General features: G+C 40.7%; 1 protein-coding gene across 2 annotated transcripts in view; it reads right to left on the reverse strand.

The window, feature by feature from the left end:
* Positions 1–22,466, reverse strand: part of stai (stathmin) — a 151,653-nt gene that overhangs the window by 100,227 nt on the left and 28,960 nt on the right. Inside the window, exon 1 of one of the 2 annotated variants that reach the window (XM_065224095.1) lies at positions 11,937–12,756. The exons of the other annotated variant lie outside the window; for it this stretch is intronic. Coding sequence (XP_065080167.1) covers positions 11,937–12,012 — 76 coding nt within the window. The 5' untranslated portion in view covers positions 12,013–12,756. Of the gene's footprint in view, positions 1–11,936; positions 12,757–22,466 lie in introns of those variants that run through there. 2 annotated transcript variants of the gene reach the window in all.

A 22,466-nucleotide genomic window follows, 5' to 3' on the forward strand; every position in this document is an offset into this window, starting at 1 on the left:
GCTCGAGTTTGAATTCCACCTAGCCAAACCCGAATATCCACGGTTCCAACGAAGGTACCCTATCCCGGTTATCCAGAAAAACCGCCACCTTCGTTTTGACGATTGGACGAAATATCTTATCCCGAACAAATAAATGTACAGTCAGCTCTCTCTAACTCGATGATGATGGGACTATAGACTAAGTGGGGCAAAAGTTCGCTTTAAGGGTTTCAAAGGCCGTGAACTTAATGTTCTGACTCTTGTTTGGAATCTGAGATCAACTAGCTTATGGCTAAAAATCTCATAAAAAAACTTGTTTGGAAGGTCTTTTAGAGCCTGAGTTTCCTAAAAAAAAATATCACAAAAATTAGATGTTTTGAAGAGTTACGGTAAATTTTTTTATTACATTTGTGCCAACTTTGGAGGCGTAGAACAAAACAACAACTCTAGAGTGAAGAGATAATTTTTCTTCTTTATTCTTTGTTCTGAAAACTCTTCCGAAAACATCGTTCTATACGAATGAACTGAAAATTCAAAACTCTGAAAGAGAAAGTTGTGAGCCTTGATTGAGTGATCCTGTTTTTAGTTTGATTTCAAATGCTTGAAGATTGAGATATCTTACTATTTTTAACTAAGCTTGAACTTTTGCCCCACCTAACTCTATAAGTTCATCGAATTAGGAAGAACATCGATTAATATCCCGGAAAACTATGGCTAATATCATGTAATATAGGCTATCTTGCAATGAGCACTCGTACATCTAGTTTTCACTGGAAATCCTATGTATGAGTTCTCATTTCAAGATATAAGTCTATATTACATGATATCAGCTATAGTCTGAACGCACTATAAGACAAAGTTGAATCAATGACATGATCGTTTTACCCGACGCAAAATCTTTCATTGAAATTATATTTTCCAGCCCTGTTTAAACGAATGACAGCTTTCCCTCTGCAACTCGTTTTTCTAGCTCTAGCTGTCAGTTTAGGTAACTTCATTTTGAAAAGCTTATTGCAACTTCTCTTTCTCAAAGTCATTCTCCAGACATTCCTTTCACTGCCAACACAATCACATCAAACACAATGCAACTTATTAGAAAAATGTCGACATTTTACAAAGTGCATCAGCTGCATATTCTCATATGCACCCTACAGGAACAGAACAACGGCGACAATGCCAGAAGATTAATGAGGAAAATACTTTTCCAGTTTGAAAGTGGTGCAGACATTCCTAAAGATCTCTTCCCTTACAGTTTCCAGTGTGTGTGTGTGTGTGTGTGTGTGTGTGTGTGTGTGTGTGTGTGTGTGTGTGTGTGTGTGTGTGTGTGTGTGTGTGTGTGTGTGTGTGTGTGTGTGTGTGTGTGTGTGTGTGTGTGTGTGTGTGTGTGTGTGTGTGTGTGTGTGTGTGTGTGTGTGTGTGTGTGTGTGTGTGTGTGTGTGTGTGTGTGTGTGTGTGTGTGTGTGTGTGTGTGTGTGTGTGTGTGTGTGTGTGTGTGTGTGTGTGTGTGTGTGTGTGTGTGTGTGTGTCTGTGTGTGTGTGTTTGTGTGGGTGCGTGTGTGTGTGTAGTCCACATTGCAATATGAGAATCACTCGATTCAAACAACCGCTTTGCTTCGCCTTGTGCAAGGAAGTGGAAATATGCCGGGAATGGTGAATGTATGGAGAGCCCTTTAGGATCCAGAAGGAATGTAATCTATGACCGTCGATAGAGTTATTGGTGCGGTTTGTTGGTACCCTTAGAAGAGGCTATAATTTTTCGGCATTTTTTTTTACTTTTTCCTACGTATTCAACCCACTGTAGGTCCCCTTCAAAGTGCTAAGGGTGATAAAATCTGGTAAATTGGAATTTTACGTGAGTGGGCAATCGTCGCGAACAGGTATAGAGGGTATAGGGGGAGACTATTATGCGAAAGGCGTAAACCCAAAAGCAGCATAAAAAACAAAATCTAGGACGATTTGTGGAATCATATTGCAGATATGGTTACCGCGATTATACGTGTTTGAGGAGAAAGGTTCAAGGTCTTCAATTTCCAAGCATGCAAATGTATGTACTCAAGAACGGCGGATGTGGAAAGTAGTGCCATTGAGGATATTCTTGAAACGAGGCTTCCTTTTCCACCGGTACACAAACACGACTGTGTTTGTACAGTGCTAACGAAGTTTGAATAGAGTGTAGCGTCCGTAAGGTGAATAGAAGAATTGTGGCAGTGTAAAGAGTTGAAGGGCTTGCATTAGAAAAAAAGTACAAAGCATGACATGTTGATTCAACTCTCAGTCAGGTCGAAGATCTTTGTATAGAAAATTCTTGCGCTTGCCACACAATACACTACGTACGAGTAACAACTGTGTAAGTAAGCATTATGCCTTGATCAGACTACAGAGTTATAACATGTTATAGCGCTATCTTGATGGTGGTTTCTGTGTTGCAATTATTTGACAACCGTTATAACATGTTATAACTCTCCAGTCTGGACAGCGTTTTAGCCTCCAGTTGAGGCGTAATGAGAAGGTTATTGGATTTGATGAATTCGGAGCCGGATAGAGTGGAAACACCAACTGACTGTTGCCAACATTTTGTGGATAGAAGGTAGACTGCTCTCTCCATCCATAACCAATATGAGGACTTGTATTACGAGGGCTAATTTGATTATTTTTCTTTAAAAAAAATCTTACACATTGAGTAGATACTTGAAAATTGCACTTGATAGACAGTTTGTTAGTTTGAGGGCTAAGGTCTGTAAGTTGATGGTTCAGAGTTCGATTCCCAGTTCGGACTAGACAATGTGTCGGGTTGAAAATTTTCTCCAAATTCTCTCCCTGGGCATAGAGTATTATTGTGCTTGCTACACAATATTCAAACTCATTGGTTGGCATAGAATGCTCTCAAATGTTAAAACTACGGTAATGTTACAAGGAACATTAAGTATTGAGCAAGTAAAACGCTCACCTAAGAAGCGTCAACAACCAGGAAGAGGAAGCGTTACTTGCAAACTCGTTCCTTTCCTAATACACATGACCCACGGAAAACCAGCTCATCCGGAAAAATGTCACCAGTTCCGTCAAAGTTCGAAACACAACTTTTACATTACGAAAAAAATCAAGCTCAGTTCGAGCTCGTCTCACACGAAGCTGCCGGAATCAAAGTTTAACACTTTGGTACAATCCCGTCAATCAATCAATACCAGTCTCAATACATCGTGCCTTTCTATAGGGTGGGACCTAGATAACATTTTCTAATCAGGAAACAACTTTGTGACATCAACCATCCTGCTGGCAGCAGCAGAGTAGTGCACTAAATGAGTCAGCCTCTGGCTGTACGTACTGCTACTTGCTGACTGTATGTCGTCGTTGTCGCCGACGTCGGTCGGCGACGATTTCAGTAGACAGACGGACGACCTGCCTAGTCCAAGTACTACTGTCGCGCATATAGGACACAGCGACAAAAAGGATATGCCGTCGGCATATAGACCACCGACCGACCCGACCGAACAGCAGTTACAAGGCAAAATCGATGCATTTTATGGCTCCTCGATGGCGGTGCTTCAGCACCAGGACCAATAGCTCTGGATATATCGGAAAGTTGGGGAAGGGAGGAGGGGGGTTAAGAACACCGGTGCCTACTCCGTCCAACGCCAGCAGGTGAGTAAGTTTTTCCTTTTTCGCTCCATTTAGTACATAAAATGCATAATTTATTTCCCATTTCATAGCATGCAGGACGACCGACGGTGGGGAAAATTCTTCAAATAAAAGTTGGTTATCGTTTCAAAGGTTCAGTTTGCACAAACAGCTGGCAGCTTTTATTACGAGATTTTGTAAGGACGAATTTAATTTTCGGAATTTGACGTCAAAGTTGACTTTACGAAATGAGTAAATGTTTCCCATTTTTCAACCGAAAAAATCCCAATCGAGATCCGAGTTGATTTAACAATTTCGCTGAAAGCAAAAAAGAACGAACACACAGAAAAAGACTATAATCCTGATCAAAATGAGGCAATACGGCACAAATCCTTAATCGTGACAGGATAACCTGGCGTCTCTTCCAAATGGCGTCTGATCCGAGCTTTTTTTTTATTGTTTTCATGAAAAATTCAGCTACCGGCATATGACTCATACCTGGGATGCTTTGGGGTGATGAGTTTTGGTGAGAAAATTCAGGTATGTAGCAACAGCAATAGAACCGACGGCGACGCTGACGCCGATGAGAATGGCGAAGAATGCACGAAGCACTCATGGTAGGTTGGAATGTTTTCGGGGAAAATAAACTTTGGTCATGCAATGCGGTGGTGCTGTTGTCGGTTGCGATAGGGATACAAACAAGATGTGGTGAAGGAAAATTATGTAATTATGGATGTTTGGAATCAAATGCTCTTATTACACAAGCAAGCATGCTTTGGTAGTGTGTTTTTTATTTTTTTATGGTAAGAGATGATATCAAAAATGGAAATGAACATATTTAGTAGCAGCACGATTTTGCAGACAGAGTTATGGGTTGATTGGTTAACTCAATGTTTGATAAAAAACTGAGCTAATTAATTTTAATTTTAATAAACCATTTACATAATTTCTCTACGGCTTTATTTCCAGCTCAAAACGACAAAAATTGATGCCACTTAAGTCCCGATCTTTTCAGGTTTGAATAAATCTTTATACATGTGGTACTAGACTGATGCAAAATTTGACTTTTTAGCTCCACAGTGCTTAAATGGTTTCAAATCGGGTCCTGATTAGCCTCCCAAAGTTACAACTCATTTGGTTAGAAACAGACTTCGCACAAGCCATTTGAAGTTTACATGTAAATTACTATGGGAAATCTCAACTTTTTGTTCATTGCCTTCTAGTATTTTTCCATATTGAGCTGCGAAACAGTTCGATAGCCATTATTAAAGAAAATTTTCTCAGCTACAACTTTGCTGAAGATCGTTTCTATGTAAAACGAGACAGGAAAAAGTTATTAATTATTTAAGAGATTGGTAAACTTATGACATGGTCAAGCAGCTGCTCTGTAGGCAACACTGTATTTTGCAGTGTGACATAGCCATGATTTTTGTGCCCTATTCAACGCCCCAGAAACACCAATGTTGCCTGCTGAGCAGTTGATTGAGCATGATCGTAAGACATCAGCGCATTGAACCATCGATCCTTGCATTTAATCAAAAAGTGGTCTTCGGCAAAGTTGTAGCTGGGAAAATTTCCTACAAGCACAGTTGAAAGTTTTTGAAGCAGACCGATATGGTGAATTATTAGATAGACATGAACAAAAATCTTGGTTTTACCATAGTAATTCCCATACAAACTTCAAATGGTTTATGCCATCTCAGTTTCTCACCAAAGGGGTTCAAATGTTGAGAGGTTAGTCAGGATCCGCTTTGGAATCGTTTAAGTATTGTGGAGCGAAAAAGTCGAATTTTGCATCAGTCTAATGTGGTACCCAAGATGGCATTTTCCATTAAATAATTGTTTCAAGACTTATTAAAAAAGACATAGGGTAAATGTCGGCTTTTTCGTTGAGTTGTTTCCCGTGCTGAGCACCAATGCTACCGACGCCAGGGAGGCAGCTCCCACACCTAGACCTTACCTATCGACCCATCAACTCATGAACCGGGGACCAACGGCTTTACTTCTCTTCCGAAGGGAGGCGTGATCAGGGATGTTATGCCGCAGAAGATCCCGACGGCGCCAGCTGGGGTTAACATGTCGGTTTCGGTACCCAAAATTTATACGATAATTTCACAGCATTTTCTGACCAAAGCACTTATCTAATGTACTCATACGATTCCTTAGTCTTTCAGCTTCAATATGATTCTACTACGACTGAGGAAACACATTTTACCAGGTTTCTCATACACACTACAAAATGTTGCTGCGAGTTGCCGATAATAGAACAGTAGATTAACACACCAATCAAATGGAAAGGTTGCCGAAGAAAAAGAGGTTGCTGCCAATAGTTACACTCACCGGATAAATTTGGAGCGTTGTAAAAGCGTTTTAAACCAGTTTTGAACAATTCTATCGATTGGAATGGAAAGAGCAGCGCACGCAGCGGCTAAATGTAAATGAACAAACACTGCATATGTATGCGTTATAATGAGAAAAAGCCCACAAAAGCACGGACGCTTCAAAAAAATATAACTTGATAACGGTATATTGGATAAAAACGACGTCTGAGAAAAAATTCCAGCTAATAGAATAATCTTTACGAAAAAAAAAACATGCACAGAGAAAAATCGCTGCTCAATCATGTTTAAAAATTAAATACTTAACTCTTTATCTGTACCTTGGGGTCAATTTGACCCAGAGCACTTCGACAGGCTAGTTCTTTGTTATTTTGACTAATTTATTCAATGTTTAGGAGTGTACTTTTGAAATCTGTAATATGTACAAGATGAAATCTACAACTCTTGCATCAACTTTCTTGAAAAACTTACGTCGCACAGTGGGAATCCTAGGGATCAGGGGTTGAAACGATTGACGTTTTTTATTACACTCGATTCGCAGTTGTGCGCGACCGTCTGCTTGTATTCGTACACTCGTGCTTTACCGTCGTCTCTCTCACACAACACAAACGGTAGAGCAACATTCGAACAAAAAGAAATTTCCCAAATTTACCATTTCCTCAGGGGTATTCAGAACCTGCTCTAGGGTAACCATGGCAAGTTGTGGACATGGAAAAGCTACCATTGGCATTGGCTTACAAATTCTTGAAGTTTGACACCCATATTGTTATGGTTCCGGTCATGTCCCAAATTGACCACTTCCTCCGGGGCATCTAGAACCTGCTTCACAGTAGCCATGGAAAGTGGGTTACCTGATAAAATTGTCATTGATGTTAGCTTGTAACATCTTGAAGTGTGATATCCATGTTAACATGGTTCCGGTCATGTTCGAAATTGGCCGCTCTCGCAGGGCTGGGTATGGTATGCTGTGGATATGAAAAAACGACCATAGGCATTGGCTTGCAAAATCTTGAAATTTGACATCCATATTGATATGGTTTCGATCATGTCTCAAATTGGCTACTTTCCCTGGGTAACCATGGCAAGCTGTGGGCATGAAAAAACTACCATTGGCATTGGTTGCAAAATATTGAAGTTTGACACCCATATTGATATGGATCCGATCCTGTTCCAAATTTTCCATTTCCCCCAGGGCACCCAGAACCTGCTCCTAGGAAACCAGGGCAAACTATGAACCTGAACAAGCTACAATTGGCATTGGCTTGCAAAATCATGACGTGCGACACGCAAATTGATGATTCCGGTCAGTTTTGAATTGGCCACTTCCTGTGGGCATCCAGAACCTGCTACAGAGTAGATTGCCTAATAAAACAGCCATTGGTGTTGGCTTGTAAAATCTTGACGTTTGATATTCATATTAACATGGTTCCGGTCATGTTCGAAATTGGCACACCTCCTTAGGCATCCAGAACCTACTCCAGGGTTACCATGGCATGCTGTGGACATGAAAAAACTACCATTGACATTGGCTTGCAAAATCTTGAAGTTTGACACCCAGATTGATATGGTTTCTGTTGGTCTCAATTTGACCACTTCCCTCGGGCATTCATAACCTGCTCCAGGGTAACCATGGTAAGATTTGGACAGGAAAAAACTACCACTGGCGTTGGCTTGCAAAATCTTGAAGTTTGACACCCATATTGTTATGGTTCCGGTCATGTCCCAAATTTACCACTTCCCCGGGGCAACCAGACCTGCTCCAGGGTAACCATGGCAAGTTGTGGACATGGAAAAGCTACCATTGGCATTGGCTTGTAAAATCTTGAAGTTTGACACCCATATTGTTATGGTACCGGTCATGTCCCAAATTGACCACTTCCTCCAGGGCACCCAGAACCTGATGGAAGGAAAACAGGGCAAGCTATGAACCTGCTAAAGCTATCATTGGCATTGGCTTGCAACATCTTGAAGATTGACACCCATATTGATATGGTTCCGATCATGTTCCAAATTGGTCTCTTCCTCCGGAGCATCTAGAACCTGCTTCAGAGTAGCCATGGCAAGAGATTTACCTGATAAAATTGTCATTGATGTTGGCGTGTAAAATCTTGAAGTTTGATATCCATGTTAACATGGTTCCGGTCATGTTAGAAATTGGCCACTCTCGCGGGGCCATGGTATGCTGTGGATATGAAAAAACGACCATAGGCTTTAGCTTGCAAAATCTTGAAGTTTGACATCCATATAGATATGGTTTCGGTCATGTCTCAAATTGGCTTCTTCCCCTGGAGCATCCAGAACCTGCTCCAGGGTAACCATGGCATGCTGTGGACATGAAAAAACTACCATTGGAATTGGCTTGCAAACTCTTGAAGTTTGACACCCAGATTGATATGGTTTCTGCCTTGTCTCAAATTGACCACTTCCCCCGTGGCATCTATAACTTCCTCCAGGGTAACCATGGCAAGCAGTGGGCATGAAAAAACTACCATTGGTTGCAAAATCTTGAAGTTTGACACCCATATTGATATGGTTGCGATCCTGTTCCATATTTTTCACTTCCTCCAGGGCACCTAGGGAACCAGGGCAAGCAATGAACCTGAACAAGCTGCAATTGGCATTGGCTTGCAAAATCATGAGGTGAATTGATGGTTCCAGTCATGTTTTGAATTGGCCACTTCCTGCGGGGCATCCAGAACCTACTACAGAGTAGACTTGGTAAGAAGATTGCCTGATAAAACTGCCATTGGTGTTGGCTTGTAAAACCTTGACGTTTGATATTCATATTAACATGGTTCCGGTCATGTTCGAAATTAGCACACCTCCCGGGGCATCCAGAACCTACTCCAGGGTTACCATGGCATGCTTTGGCATGAAAAAACTACCATTGACATTGGCTTGCAAAATCTTGAAGTTTGACACCCAGATTGATATGGTTTCTGTTGGTCTCAATTTGACCAATTCCTCCGGGGCATTCATAACCTGCTCCAAGGTAACCATGGTAAGATTTGGACAGGAAAAAACTACCATTGGCGTTGGCTTGCAAAATCTTGAAGTTTGACACCCATATTGATATGGTTCCGGTCATGTTCTAAATTGGTCACTTCCTCCGGGGCATCCAGAACCTGCTACAGAGTAGATTGCCTAATAAAACTGCCATTGGTGTTGGCTAATAACATCTTGAAGTTTGATATCCATATTAACATGGTTCCGGTCATGTTCGAAATTGGCCACTTCTCCCGGGCACTCGAAACCTGCTCCAGGGTAACCTTGGTATGATGTGGTGTGCTCCAGGGTAACCTTGGCCATGCTGTAGACAAATCTTGAAGTTCGACATCCATATTTATATGATTCCAACCATGTTCCAAATTAATGTGGCCAACCCCGGGGCATCCAGAACCTGCTACAGAGTAGCCATCGCAATTTGTGACGCTAAAAACGATTCTGGAGACATCACGCTGAAAAATCATGAGGATTGATACGTAATTTAAAAAATTAACCTAGTAACTTTACTGGAACCGATTTTAAGGAAATGGTCAGATCTCGGTTGTTTCTTAGCAGATCTTGGATTTGTGGCCAGCATTAAATTTAGAATTGCTTCTAGTATCAGGAAACGACATGAATTCAATTGAATTTTCATACCACAAAAAATACAAGCGATGAAAAAAAAATCAGTTTTTGACGTACCCTTTGAAAAATCGGGATCTAAATTTTCCAATGATTTATTAAAACAACTGTAATTTTCCCGTCAAATGCATCTAGTTGAATCGAAATTTGATTATTTTTATATATTTTTTGGTAAATTTTGCCTGTCCCGATCATTTTGTCAATCCCCTGTATATATAAAACGATCTTACACAACAACAAAATATTTTTGTGGATGTGGATGCACTTCAATCATGTCGAAAATATGGTGTAATATGAGTTGCCAAAAATGACAAAATTATCATTAATACAGTGCATGAACTGACATTACGCTGCTTTTACTGCATTTGTTTATTTTTGTGGCCATAAAAATTACATCAGATTTCCGACATGATTGAAGTGCATCCTCTTGGATGTAATATTTAAATTTATTTTTTGCTGTGTAAAAATGGACCCCAAAATGGCCTTAAAACGCAAAATGCAAAAGACGAAAATGTAAAAACGGTCAAACCAATAAAATAGCCACCACCGCTAAGAAAAATGCCAAAATGTTTAAACAAAACTAATAATGAAAGAGTTAGAAAGGTCGAAATTATCACAATGACCTGAAAAACGTCATTTAGTTTCAAAATACAAAAACCACATTAAAACATCAAAATGAGAACTGGGTTTGTTTGAAAAAGCACCTGGAGGAGAAGACGGCTGCGGCACTTATTTACCTATTATCGTCAGGGGGTAAATGAAGTCCTTGAGCGCTGATTTGTTGCGTGAATATGCTTCATGTTCCAAAGAATCGATTAACAAAAAAAAAACAGCCCTCTAAGACTTAATTCACCCACTGACGATAATAAATAGGATAAGACGTGCCGAAGTCGACATTTCCCCACTATCAGGGGATCTAAATTCAAATATTTTGTTTCAAGATCGATTTTCCTGGTGATAATTTTTTTAAATCTCAACTAAGGTAAATTGATGTAATGTCGGCCTATATGCCCCTAATTTGGGCCCACACATAAATACAGCAATCGACTTAATTTTCAATAGCGACCAAAAATATCATTAGTACCGTTCATCTAGATAAAATTGATAAATAGCAGTTTTTTAGTGATGAATCTTAGATCCATAGGAAAACATTAGAGCCATTTGCCCTATCATGATTTTTGCAACACAACTTTTTCGATAATGTTCCAACCTTCTTTAGAACTGTCAAATGGAGGCGAACCAGCCCAAGGCTGAAAGCCTCATTAATAAAGTTAAATAATAATATTAGAACTGTCAAAATAATGACAGTGGGGAAAATTTTAGGAAAAATTGTTGAAATTAACTCAAACCCTTGGGATATGACTTTATTCAGAGAAAACCAATGCCATGTGTTCTACAACGCTTTATGAACACTTTTAAAATGTTGTAGATGAGTGTTCTTATTAAACATATGTTCATATATAAAAGCCATATAACATACATCTGTATTCCTTATTCAACACATGTGTATTTATAAACCCTCTCCCGAAATAGATGACATATTAATCCAATTTTCCCCAATTTAGAAACGGCATGAACCGAACATGACATGCAAAAAGCATCAGCTGATACCCTACGCACGTCGCGGTCGTCGCACAACTCGTACGATAGCATCGAGAAGACCGAAAACCTGGTGAACCGGAAAAAGCGACTGACATTTCCACTGGAATTCGGCATAGCGATATCCGAGGCGGGCGATGATGCGGAGGGGGGAGAGGGGCTAGTGTGTAGATGTGAAGAAAAATTTCCACCAATGCACAATGCTGACTGCTGCGAAGGATGACATAATTCGACCGAATGCTTCATGAATTCCAAGGAGCTTCGGCGAATTCGTTTCCCAAGAATACGACGGTGTGGAATGGACCGATCCAATACTGGATTGCCTATTGCCCCACCACCACCTCCATCACCATTCTGGGACTGCGCGACTGGGGTGGTTGGCTGGTTGGCTAACTGAGTAGCAACGTACCCATACTTGGGCGAACAGATGAGTCATCGCTTTTCGATTGTTTTCTTCGGAGGGTCATCCGGAGATGCCGTTGGACATTAGTTACGAAAATTATATAATTTTGTAAGGTTTTTAGGATTATTGCAAGAATGACCGTTTGTCGAAACCGGTGACTGTCACGTATCAAATTTGCATAGCACAATAGATTGAGCAATATGCTCGATGTTTTATCATTTGAGGATTCCTTATTAGACGTTGGAATTAACGACTTTTGGTTTAAAACGTAAAAAAAGCACTGGCAAAGGATTTGAACAAAGAGATCAATTTAGTGAGCGGCATCTTGGAAGGATTTAAAAGGGGAAAGGTTACCGAAGGAGTTGATGTCTTACCTGCCGGCAGAATGGGGGCTCGGCACGTGTGGCAGAAGCACTGCATAACCGAATCTCGGACTAATCCAATCAACATTTTGGCTTACGTCTGAGGACACTGATTCAATCCCAGAAAAATCACTAATTTACCACTCGAATCGGTTGATTTTCTTCACTTTTAGACAACTTGTCTGTGTCGTGTGCGTTCCGATTTTTCCACGGATTTTCTTCTTGGTTTCGCGTTAGTGTTCGTCGACGACTGCGGCACAACTGAGTCTAGCAGGATATATGGGCAAATAATTCCCGTCACAGACACTCTCGCTCTCACTGAATGAACACAATTCGTTTTTTTCCCTTTACACGCCAACTGCAGTTTGCCGGAAATATATCAAAAATCACAATCTATGGGCAAGCTTTTGTGAATAAACGGATCCTGCAATCCGGAATGCTTCAATAAAGAACAATTTTCACAGAAAACAGACGATTCAAATGCAAGAACTTTCCCTTCAGTTCTCTGTAGAAACTCAGGGCGGGGCACACATTAGATGCGGAAAAACTTTATCCTATTCACCGAAGCGGTCTTCGTCGAAAAGCTGCTCTCCGTATGTGTGTACTCTCTGATCGCTCTGGTCAGGACCAAAGGCCTCTCCTTCTGTGTTTTTCCTTTAGGCTTTTCCGCGCTACCACCACGTGTCTCTTCCTCTCGATGCTGATGTCTCCTTTCTCCCACCTCCGGGTATCCTTGCAAGTATCAAGCACTCAACTAAACGGATCGTTCGAGTTCTGAGCCGTAGCGTAGCGAGTTCCGTACACGTCAAGTTCTAAACAGGGACTGCGCCGTGCTGACTTGCCGGCAAACGGATATCGCTGCTATCGACACCGTAGGATTCCGAACTCTGAACCCGAACAGGACACACTGTGCTCTCCGCTGTCGTACTTACAAACACAATTTCACACACGCTCTCAGTGCCAGAGCGGTGCGTTTTCCACCTCTCCCACAAAACCCCCGCTTCGAACGCATCGACCAACCGCCGATTCACTACAAATAAAAAAAAAGGACAAGGCGGCAAGGAAAAATCAATACTACATCAAATCCTTGAACAGGCAAGGAATAAGTCAGACGGTTCACTAACACAACGATCCAAAAAGCCAAACGCGACATGGGAGAGAAAAACTGGAAGCTCTCTCTCTTTCTCGTCCGGTCGCTTTCCCAAGCCGGTAGATGGGTTTTCCATGCAAGGAAAAACCGAACGTCGTCGTAAAAGTTCTTTCTTCATGGTTCCTTTTTCCATGTATATTGAATGCGAAAATTTAATATGAAATGTGTTGCTACCGCTGAACGGTGGTGCTGCTTCTACAGTATCGAAAGGTAGTGCGCGATGGCACACTGTCGCCAGGTGCTGCCATGTGGTTTGGTTGGACAAAGGAGGAAGTTCGAGTCACTTTTTGCATGCGGCTTGCCGTCGTCGCCTAGGGGAGAGCCTTCTTTTGGAGGGGGTGTTATGCATCATCGGGGGAAACTTGTTTGGTTTTGACGAGGGAAGGAAAACATCGTCGTTTTAAAAATCTGGAATGCCGCTGCAGTTGGGCCGAATGGGTCATTAGGCCGAAAGTTATATACATATTCATCCGTACTTCATCAGCAATTAATTTGTTAGGCATACGAGGCCTACGATAGACTGTCTAGTCAGTTGAGGCACGGTATTGTCAAGCAGATTCCCAGAGCATCATTCTGCTTGCCACACAATATACAAATTCATGCATTGGTTGGCATAGAAAGCTATAAACTAATAACTGTTGAAGTGCTCTAAAGAGCACTAAGAAGGTAAAAGCTCGTATAAGAGCGTCAAATCCCGGAAGAAAAAAAGATGATTGACGTACGAACGTTAGGCATTCAATTCAAGGGTTCAGATTAGCAACTTACCGTTTTTTCGTATTCTTCGAGGAATGTTATCACTTTTTAGGTTATGCGATATGCATTTGAATTTAACATAAATCGAATACGATTGATCCGAAAAGGTCACCACATTTAATGGATCTGGAATTGGTTTCTGCGTCCGAAATCTTCAAAATTCGTCGATGTCGTAACTGCTTTTTATCCAGTACAGCGCTCATAGTGGTCGGTTCTGTAATCTTTTTACAGAAATTTGTTTACAATGCCTTTCTCTTGAAACGCTGTGCAAAATTTAAAAAAAGTACGCCATGAAGAGAATCAATTCTGCACACAAGGTATGAAAACCCGACATGGTCGGGTACGAGGATCGCAAAGGAGTTGGAAATGGCCAAAATCACCGTCTGTGCAGTGCTGAAACGTTTCAAGGAACGTTTGTCTGTTTCCCGGAAGGTGCAATCAAGGCGTCGTCGAAGCGGTACAGTGGATCGGAAACTGCGTCAGAACGTCATGAAGGCCTTTAAAGCGAATTCAGAACTTTAAGACGTGGATGTGGCCTCGGTGCTGTTCGCAGTACAGTTCAGAATATACGCATGCGGGAACTGTAAAACAAAACATTACGGCTAAAACGCGGGCCCGAAAGCTGTATGACCAGGTGCTGACCAAATCCAACGGATCCATTCTTATGGACGGTGAAACGTATGACAAATTGGACTTCAAACAGCTTCCGGAACAGATGTTTTATGTTGTCAGGGGTCGCGGAGATATTCCTAAGAAATAGAAATTTGTTTTTGCGGACCAGTACTGTTGGTCCATGGCATGATGTGTATTTATTTCTGGATGAAAAATCATAAACGACATGAGGTTTAGCAAATGTCCTTTATGAGCCCTACCGGACCCGGTTCCGGGTATCCAGATGTGGTTATATCCACCTTACAGTCCATGGCATGATGTTTATTTTCTTCTGGGTGAAAAACCATGGACTCATGATGACATGATGTATTTTTTCTTCTGGATGAAAAATCATAAATTTTGAGCCGTCGGACGGTATCAGTACATAAGGTTTTGAAAGTAACCTTTCTGGAGCCCTGTCGGAACCTGATTCGGGTATCTAGAAGAGGCCACATCTTCCTGTTAGCCCATGGCATGATGTCTATTTACTTCTTGATGAAAATTTTGAGTCGTCAGATGGTACCAGAACGTGAGGAAGTGTTTGTTTTTTGGGCCGTGCCGGAACCGGTTCCGGGTATCCAGATGTAGCCAGATTTACCTTTTGGTCCATGGCATTTACTTCTGGATGAAAAATCATAAATTTTGAACCATCGGACGCTTCTAGTACAAGAGGTTTCCTTTTTGGGGCCCTACCGAAAGCGGTTCCAAGTATCCAGTTGTGGCCAGATCCACATTTCGGATGATGACATGATGTCGATTTACCTCTGGATGAAAAATCGTAAATTTTGAGCCGTCGGACGGTACCAGTACATGAGGTTTTAGAAGTTTTCTATTTGAGGACCTGCCGGAAACAGTTCCGGGTATTCAGATGTGATTAGATCCACCTGTTGGTCTATTTACTCCTGAGCCGTCGGATGGTACCAGTACATGAGGTTTAGGAAGAGTATTTTTTGAGCCCAACCGGAACCGGTTCCGGGTATCCGGATGTGGTAAGATGTTTTTTTACTTCTGGATGTAAAATCATAAATTTGGAGCCGTCGGACGGTACCAGTACATGAGGTTTTGGGTGTGTCCATTTGTGCCCTATCGGAACCAGTGCCAGGTATCCTAAATGGCCAAATTGAAACAATTCTGGGCAGGGTGCCATTTTAGGAACTTTTATCTTTCTTGTGAGGCCAATAGATCAAGAATTGCTTTAAAATTTGATTTATGGGAGCGAGTTGCAGTCTGGGTCATTTTAGACCCTAATGCACAATATGTCACTTTTTTTTTGCAGTGTAGCTCCTAGAGGTCGCTGAAACCTTCTTTTGACAGCAAGATGTTCGTTTCCGAAAGTTAGGAATAGTCAGGGTATTTCAAGTCTCTATCATATTTCGTTACAAAGCTACAGCTTTTTTAAAGGTGACGCAGGGTCAAAAAAGACCCAATGCGCTAGGAAGGTTAATGTAATTTTATGTACTGAAAATGTAATGAATGCACATTATTTACGAAATTTCGACTGTAATTAATCGACTTAAAAAGAAGCAGGGTGGCCAGTGAATTTTCATTTTGAAATTCCCGGTTGTTCCTATTCAACAAAAAACGAAATTGAACGCATTTTTAAAAAAGTGCTGAAAGGAATTTAGTGAGAGGATAAAAAAAAATGATTTAAGAAGATTCCCAAGATTCTGTGCTTTAAAATTTGTGCAGAGTCTGAAATTTAAACTTTTTTTCTTAACTTGCGATAAATACAATCTTCGTGATGCAAGATTTGGAAAAAAATAATTAAAATGTGAGATTTTGAAAAAAAATCAAGATCACAGATTTGAAAAAAAAATCATACTTATGAGTCGTGGAGTCATAATTGTCACGCTCTGAGACTTGGAAGCATTTTAAGGGTCATAAAAAATTACAGAACAATCTATAGAATCTAGCGGACAAACCCTGAAATGTTTAGTAAAATTTAAAAGAATTCAAAGTGTTGATTTCAAACAAATATTGAGAAGGATTACCACACAGTTTCCCAAGGAGAAGTTCGGAGCAGAATTCCTGAATTATTCTGACATGAAATTCTTAGAAATTGTTAGATGAATTAGGAGGGATTTCTGTGGAGAAGAATGCAAGTTCTTAATTAAATTTTTAGGTAATTTTAGAAGATTTAAAAAGGAGTTGTGATAAAAAAACTTTGCGGAAAATTCCTACGTGCTTTTGAGGAGATTTGTATGGGGATCGTGAGGAAAATGACAGATGAATTTTAAGAAGAATTCCAAGAGAATTATGATCAGAATTCAACAAGAAACAGAGTTCTAAGAGTGTTCTGGCAATAACTTCAACCCTACTGCGAAAGATTCATCACAGAACTCCAACAAAATTGATTGCAAAAAAATTGCTGATAATTAGAAAGAAATTCTTTAAAATACTCCAAGGAGTTTCTAAATAAAATTTCTAAAAATTTCTGCTGTTTTTAATAGAGTTAGAAGAAATTTTTGAAAAGATTTTCATGAGCATAAGCATGATTGAACGCCCACGGTTTCTACTCTGTTATTGCCAGACCAGCTGTAATTACACAGAAAACCAATAGACGATGCTTGGGACTAGCAATCATCCTCAATGTTTAAAAATTGGTGATCTCGAATTAGGCAATACCAGCGCCAGCCGCGCCTGAACGCAGGTTAAGAAAGGAATGGGTAGGAATGTGTTGATGTGACACTCGCTTTGATGGAAGCCGAGGAGTCCTCTGCACTTCCACGAGGAATCACAGGGACGTTAGGTAAGAGGGTTGGGTTAGCAGCAGGGTTCGTTTTGGTAAACGATAAGCTGAATTGATGTCCTAACGATCGTATAACGCGAAGGAGCTTGGGATTGAACCCACGGTCTTCTGCTCAGTAAGCAAAAACGTTTGCCACTAGGCAGACGAGCTCCTTTTTAATCATTAACGAATCTTGAATGTGGATGGGCTTGAGATTAGACTCATGATGTTCTGCTCAGTAAGCAAAAACGGTTGCTCTAAGGCCACCGAGCCTCTCATATCACATTATAGCGTTACTCAAGTTTTTATAACTATTCAAACCCGGCACCGACGACAACGAAAAGTTTTACAAAATACACTGGAGTCGTTCTTTACGCGGGTGATACGTCCCGCGTAAAAAAACCGCGTAAAAAAAAAACCGCGTAAATTCCGGAATCCGCGTAAAAAAAAACCACGTAAATTCCGAAATCCGTGTAAAAAAAACCGCGTAAAAAAGACCGTGTAAGAAAAAACCGCGTAAAAAGCGATATACCGCGTCAATTCTGAAATTCGCGTAAAAAAACCAAAATCCGCGTAAAAAAAAAACCGCGTAAATTCCGGAATCCGCGTAAATTCCGAAATCCGCGTAAAAAAACCGCGTAAAAAGCGACTCTAGTGTACACGATAAACAAGCGATATTTTAATATTTTTAATATGAAAGGATCTGGGACCGCGTTTTTCTCCTCAGTAAGCAAGCCACGGCAACCGACGATCTTTGAAATCCTAAAACTAAAAGCTACGAAAGAGTACTTAGGCCTTCATTAAGATCCACTTTCACGCGAAGTTCAATGTTTCGATTTTCGAAGAAATGTTTGAAAAAGATTTTCAAAAGAATCAAAGTCTCCGGATAGGCTCAAGCGAATTCTAAGAAGGATTTCAATCAAATTCTTACAAGTGGTTGCAAGGAAATTCCAAAAAGAATTCAACGGTAATTATTACACTGAGTATTTTCTGGTTTATTTCAGAACAATTTCAAGATAATTCAGAGCAGAATTCCAAGTTAACCCCGGAAAAGAATAATTCAGCTTTGGTTTTTACAAACATTTGTTTCCGAAGTCCAGCATCTTTAATATTTTCTTTTAAGAAAATGAAGAAAATTATGCATTAATAGAGATATTTATTTGGTAAAGGATCACTCCGTTTTAATGGTTTATTCTGAAATTCTTGTGTAAAAGTTTGTTCCTATGTCATGGTTAATTTATTTTTCCCGGTTCCCTTGCCGAATTCCCGGGTTTTTCCCGGTTACTTTTCAAATTCCCGGATATTTCCCGGTTTACTGGCCACTCTGAAGTAGTGAATGTTCTACACTGTGTAATTAAATGTAATTAAAGCAGTAGTTAATGGAATTAATTTAGGGAAATTCTTAGGAGAGTTTCAATGGAGTTCCAACGTGAATTTCATGGTCTCACGAGAAGAGTTTTCTGGTAGTTTTAAGAAGGACGTCATGATAGTTCTGAGCGCAATTACATGGTAATCCTGAGATTAATATCATGGGAATCCTGAAAAGAATTGCAAGGTAATTTTAATTTCAAACCGTAGGCAAAATAATTCCCGGAAATTATTTGGATATGTTTGGATTTTCACGCATCTTTTACTTTAAGCATACATCCCGATTGGAGTAAGGAACTAAAATTAATTTGCAATATTATAGAGCAATTAAATCCAAAAGAAAAGACAGCTGATGGCAATTATGCACCAAAATATCAAGTCCCCGTCGATTCCCGGGTAGTTCCCCAAATTTGAAAAGTTTCGGTAATTTCCTGGATTTCCCGGTTCCAATTTTTCATCATTTTCATCTACCACTGATACGGCGGAGGTGTAGTTTCTGCTAGCATGTCAAAATATCATGACGACGTTTGCCACACGACTTCGACATGATGTTTTGACGTGTTGTATGATGTCACATAGCCGCCACACCACTTGGCGCCCGGCCTCAGAATGAGATAATAATTATTCGGTCCAGAATCTTATTAAATTAATTCTCCGAAGAGTCCCAACGTGAAAGATTACCATACCGGATGCCGGCTCGCTTTTGCCTTAATCTGTGCCCCGGTAAAATTCCTGTTGACTTTCTTTAATTCCTTGTTGAGGCTCCACCACTATGGGTCCTTGGGTATGCCTCTGCTGCGATGTCCTACTGGGTTCCAATCTAGCGCTTTCCTGCAGATTTCGTATCCACCCGTTCAACCCACCTTCACTTACGTTCTCGAATTTCTGTACATATCGGCTTCAGATAACATCTCATTAATAAATAATAAAAAAAACTGATGACATCGACGATGGAGCTCAGCATTTGAGATCGAGTTGTGATGTCATCAGGCGCGAATTATATACCGCAGGCATCTGTTGATTAAGACCTGCAGATAACTATTGATTAATATTACACAGGAAACCACGGTACATGGAGCTTGCAATAGGTTTTCATGTTTAGTGCACAAGTTCATTGTTTCAATATACTACCGAGCGGATACGGGAACTTTACAAATACTCTTAGTGTTTTCAAGACACCATTTCCATAATTTAAATTATATAGGGGAATTTACGTATTCTCGTCAATCTAAGCAGCTTCCGCACTTCTATTAGCATTTTCTCAGTGTCACGCACACATATGACGTGTCTGTTTGTTTACATTCATCTGCTGCTAGCTATTCTATCCATTCCAATCAACAAAACTGTCCAAAACGGTTTGAAAACTTTTTTAAGGCGCTCCAAACTTCTCAGGTGAGTGTGACTATTGTCGGCAGCCTCTTTTACTTCGGCAACCTTTCCGTTTAAACTGCGTGTTAACCAGCTGTTCTATTATCGGCAACTCGAAATCAGCCGTATTTTGATGTGCTTATGTTTCTTTTGAAGAAACACCTAGCATAACAGGTTTGCTCAGTCGTAAAAATGTATTAGGATTGAAGCTGAAAGAATAAGGAATCGTTTAAATACATTCAGCGAAGTGTTTTAGTGAGAAAATACATCGAAATTAACGTTTAAATTGTGGTTGCCGAAAACAGTCGATGGCTGCCGAAGCCATCATTTACCCTACATCATTTGAACAACATTGAATATTATAAATAAGCCAATACACTCCGATATTCCTCATCAATTTGAAATAAATCCAATTGATGATTCACACTCTAGTAGCGCCAGTAAACTTTAATTACATTCAAGGTGATTGCACCTTCTGCATACATAACCGAGCATCAGCTGTAGCAGAGAACGCATGCAGTAGCGTACATCACACTAGCTACATAACCTCAAATGCGCCGCTCTCACACAATATTCACACAACCTTGCCGCCGAGTGTGCCAGAACTAATCCATGGATGATGAATCCACTAATGAGTTCCGTGGCACGTACGATCAAACAAATACATGCGCACTACGGGAAGGACGGAATGATAGTACTCTCTCCACTCTAAAGCTCAATTTGAACGATAGAGAGTTTTACAGGAACCGGTATCAACCTAGTGGAACAACAACGTGACCTTCCGTATCCACTCCGAAATTCACTGAAAAGCTACCCCTTCATAGGAACGGATTACCATCAGTTTCGGCTTCTCGGTGAACTCACCGCACACGAACGAAAGCAGAGAATTTGGCAAAAAGGTTTTGAAAAGGAACATGGAATAAACCCTGAATAACATTTTAAATTATTCATTGCAAAAGTCCTTTTTCAAGACGGATCGATTTACACTCTCCCGTCCTGCCATATCCTGGCTTACTATCCTATTTTTTTCTGACAAGGGGGTCTCTATTTCTCGCAGATTCATACGGCACATAGATAGACCCTATTCCATGCACGGGGGTTTTATAATGAAAATTGCGAAATCATCATATTGAAAAAAAAAAATAAATGAACGCTGCAAGTTATCGTTCGCCCTATGCTTGGAATAGGGTCTCGGGGAGGCCGAAGCCGTTCTCCACCCTACGTAGGCCGAAGGTTCTATTTTTTCCCAACCATCACCGTTGCCGCCGCAACCGCCTTTGGGGCCACACCGGCAGACTTGCGGAATCGATCGATTGACGACGACGGCGACAATGGGAGCCTGTTTTTCCTGCCTCCGGGGGCGCCAGCCAGCCAACACAATCGGAACGGAACCCCAAGGAACACGTCACCACGTCATTATCCTTTTCTCTCTCTCTCTCTCTCGCTTATTCGTTCGGTCTTGTTTGCACTCGTTTGCGTGTGATCATCAGTGAAATTTGCCGTATAATCATCATTGTCAGTGACGAATAAGAAAGCCGTCATTGTCCGTTCCGGGGGTTCAAAACTGGGGGCGAACGAGTGAAAGAGCACGAACAATGATGAAGACGATAGAGACTTCATACCGCATGCATGACATGTCCTAGCAGCCAGCATGTCCCTGCTCAGCTCCCCCTCCCATGGTTGTGCGTCCTTCCTTTGTGACCGAAACACCGGAGCTTTATGCGAAATAGCAAATCATAAAAGTGCGCCCGCAGATGTGCTCTGGACTTGTATTGGCTATGAATGGAAAGCGGGGAGCAGGGGATCGACCAGGTTTGATGAGTAAGCTGGAAGTTGTGTACATTGGCAAATTGGAGGAATTAACTATACAAACTGAAACTGCACTACCGGTTGACACACGGTAATGGTAGTACTCACTGCCTTATGTTTGAGGAAATTGAAATGGTTTTTTTCAAAAACAGGTCTGGTAGTGCTGATGCAATATAATATAAGTGATTATAGTGACTAAAATTACGACAATAGTGATCAAACAGTGACTAATAATTCAAATAATAAATTAGTAACCAGTACAGTGACATTTATATAGTGACTCATAAATTCAAATACGGTTTGATATTGAAATAAACTAAATTTTTGCCGTGGAACCTTAAATTACATTTCATATACACTGGAGTCGCTTTTTACGCGGTTTTTTTTACACGGTTTTTTTTTACGCGGTTTTTTTTTTACGCGGATTTCGGAATTCACGCGGTTTTTTTTTACGCGGATTCCGGAATTTACGCGGTTTTTTTTTACGCGGATTTTGGTTTTTTTTTACGCGGATTTCAGAATTTACGCGGTATATCGCTTTTTACGCGGTTTTTCTTACACGGTCTTTTTTTTACTCGGTTTTTTTTTACGCGGATTCCGGAATTTACGCGGTTTTTTTTTACGCGGTTTTTTTTTACGCGGGACGTATCACCCGCGTAAAAAGCGACTCCAGTGTATTCCTATAATTATATCGACTCTCTGTGAGGAGCATTTT

Source organism: Ochlerotatus camptorhynchus, unplaced genomic scaffold (assembly GCF_037179485.1).
Source record: "Ochlerotatus camptorhynchus isolate MF236.1 unplaced genomic scaffold, CSIRO-AGI_Acam_v1.1 ptg000204l, whole genome shotgun sequence".
NCBI lineage: Eukaryota > Metazoa > Arthropoda > Insecta > Diptera > Culicidae > Ochlerotatus > Ochlerotatus camptorhynchus.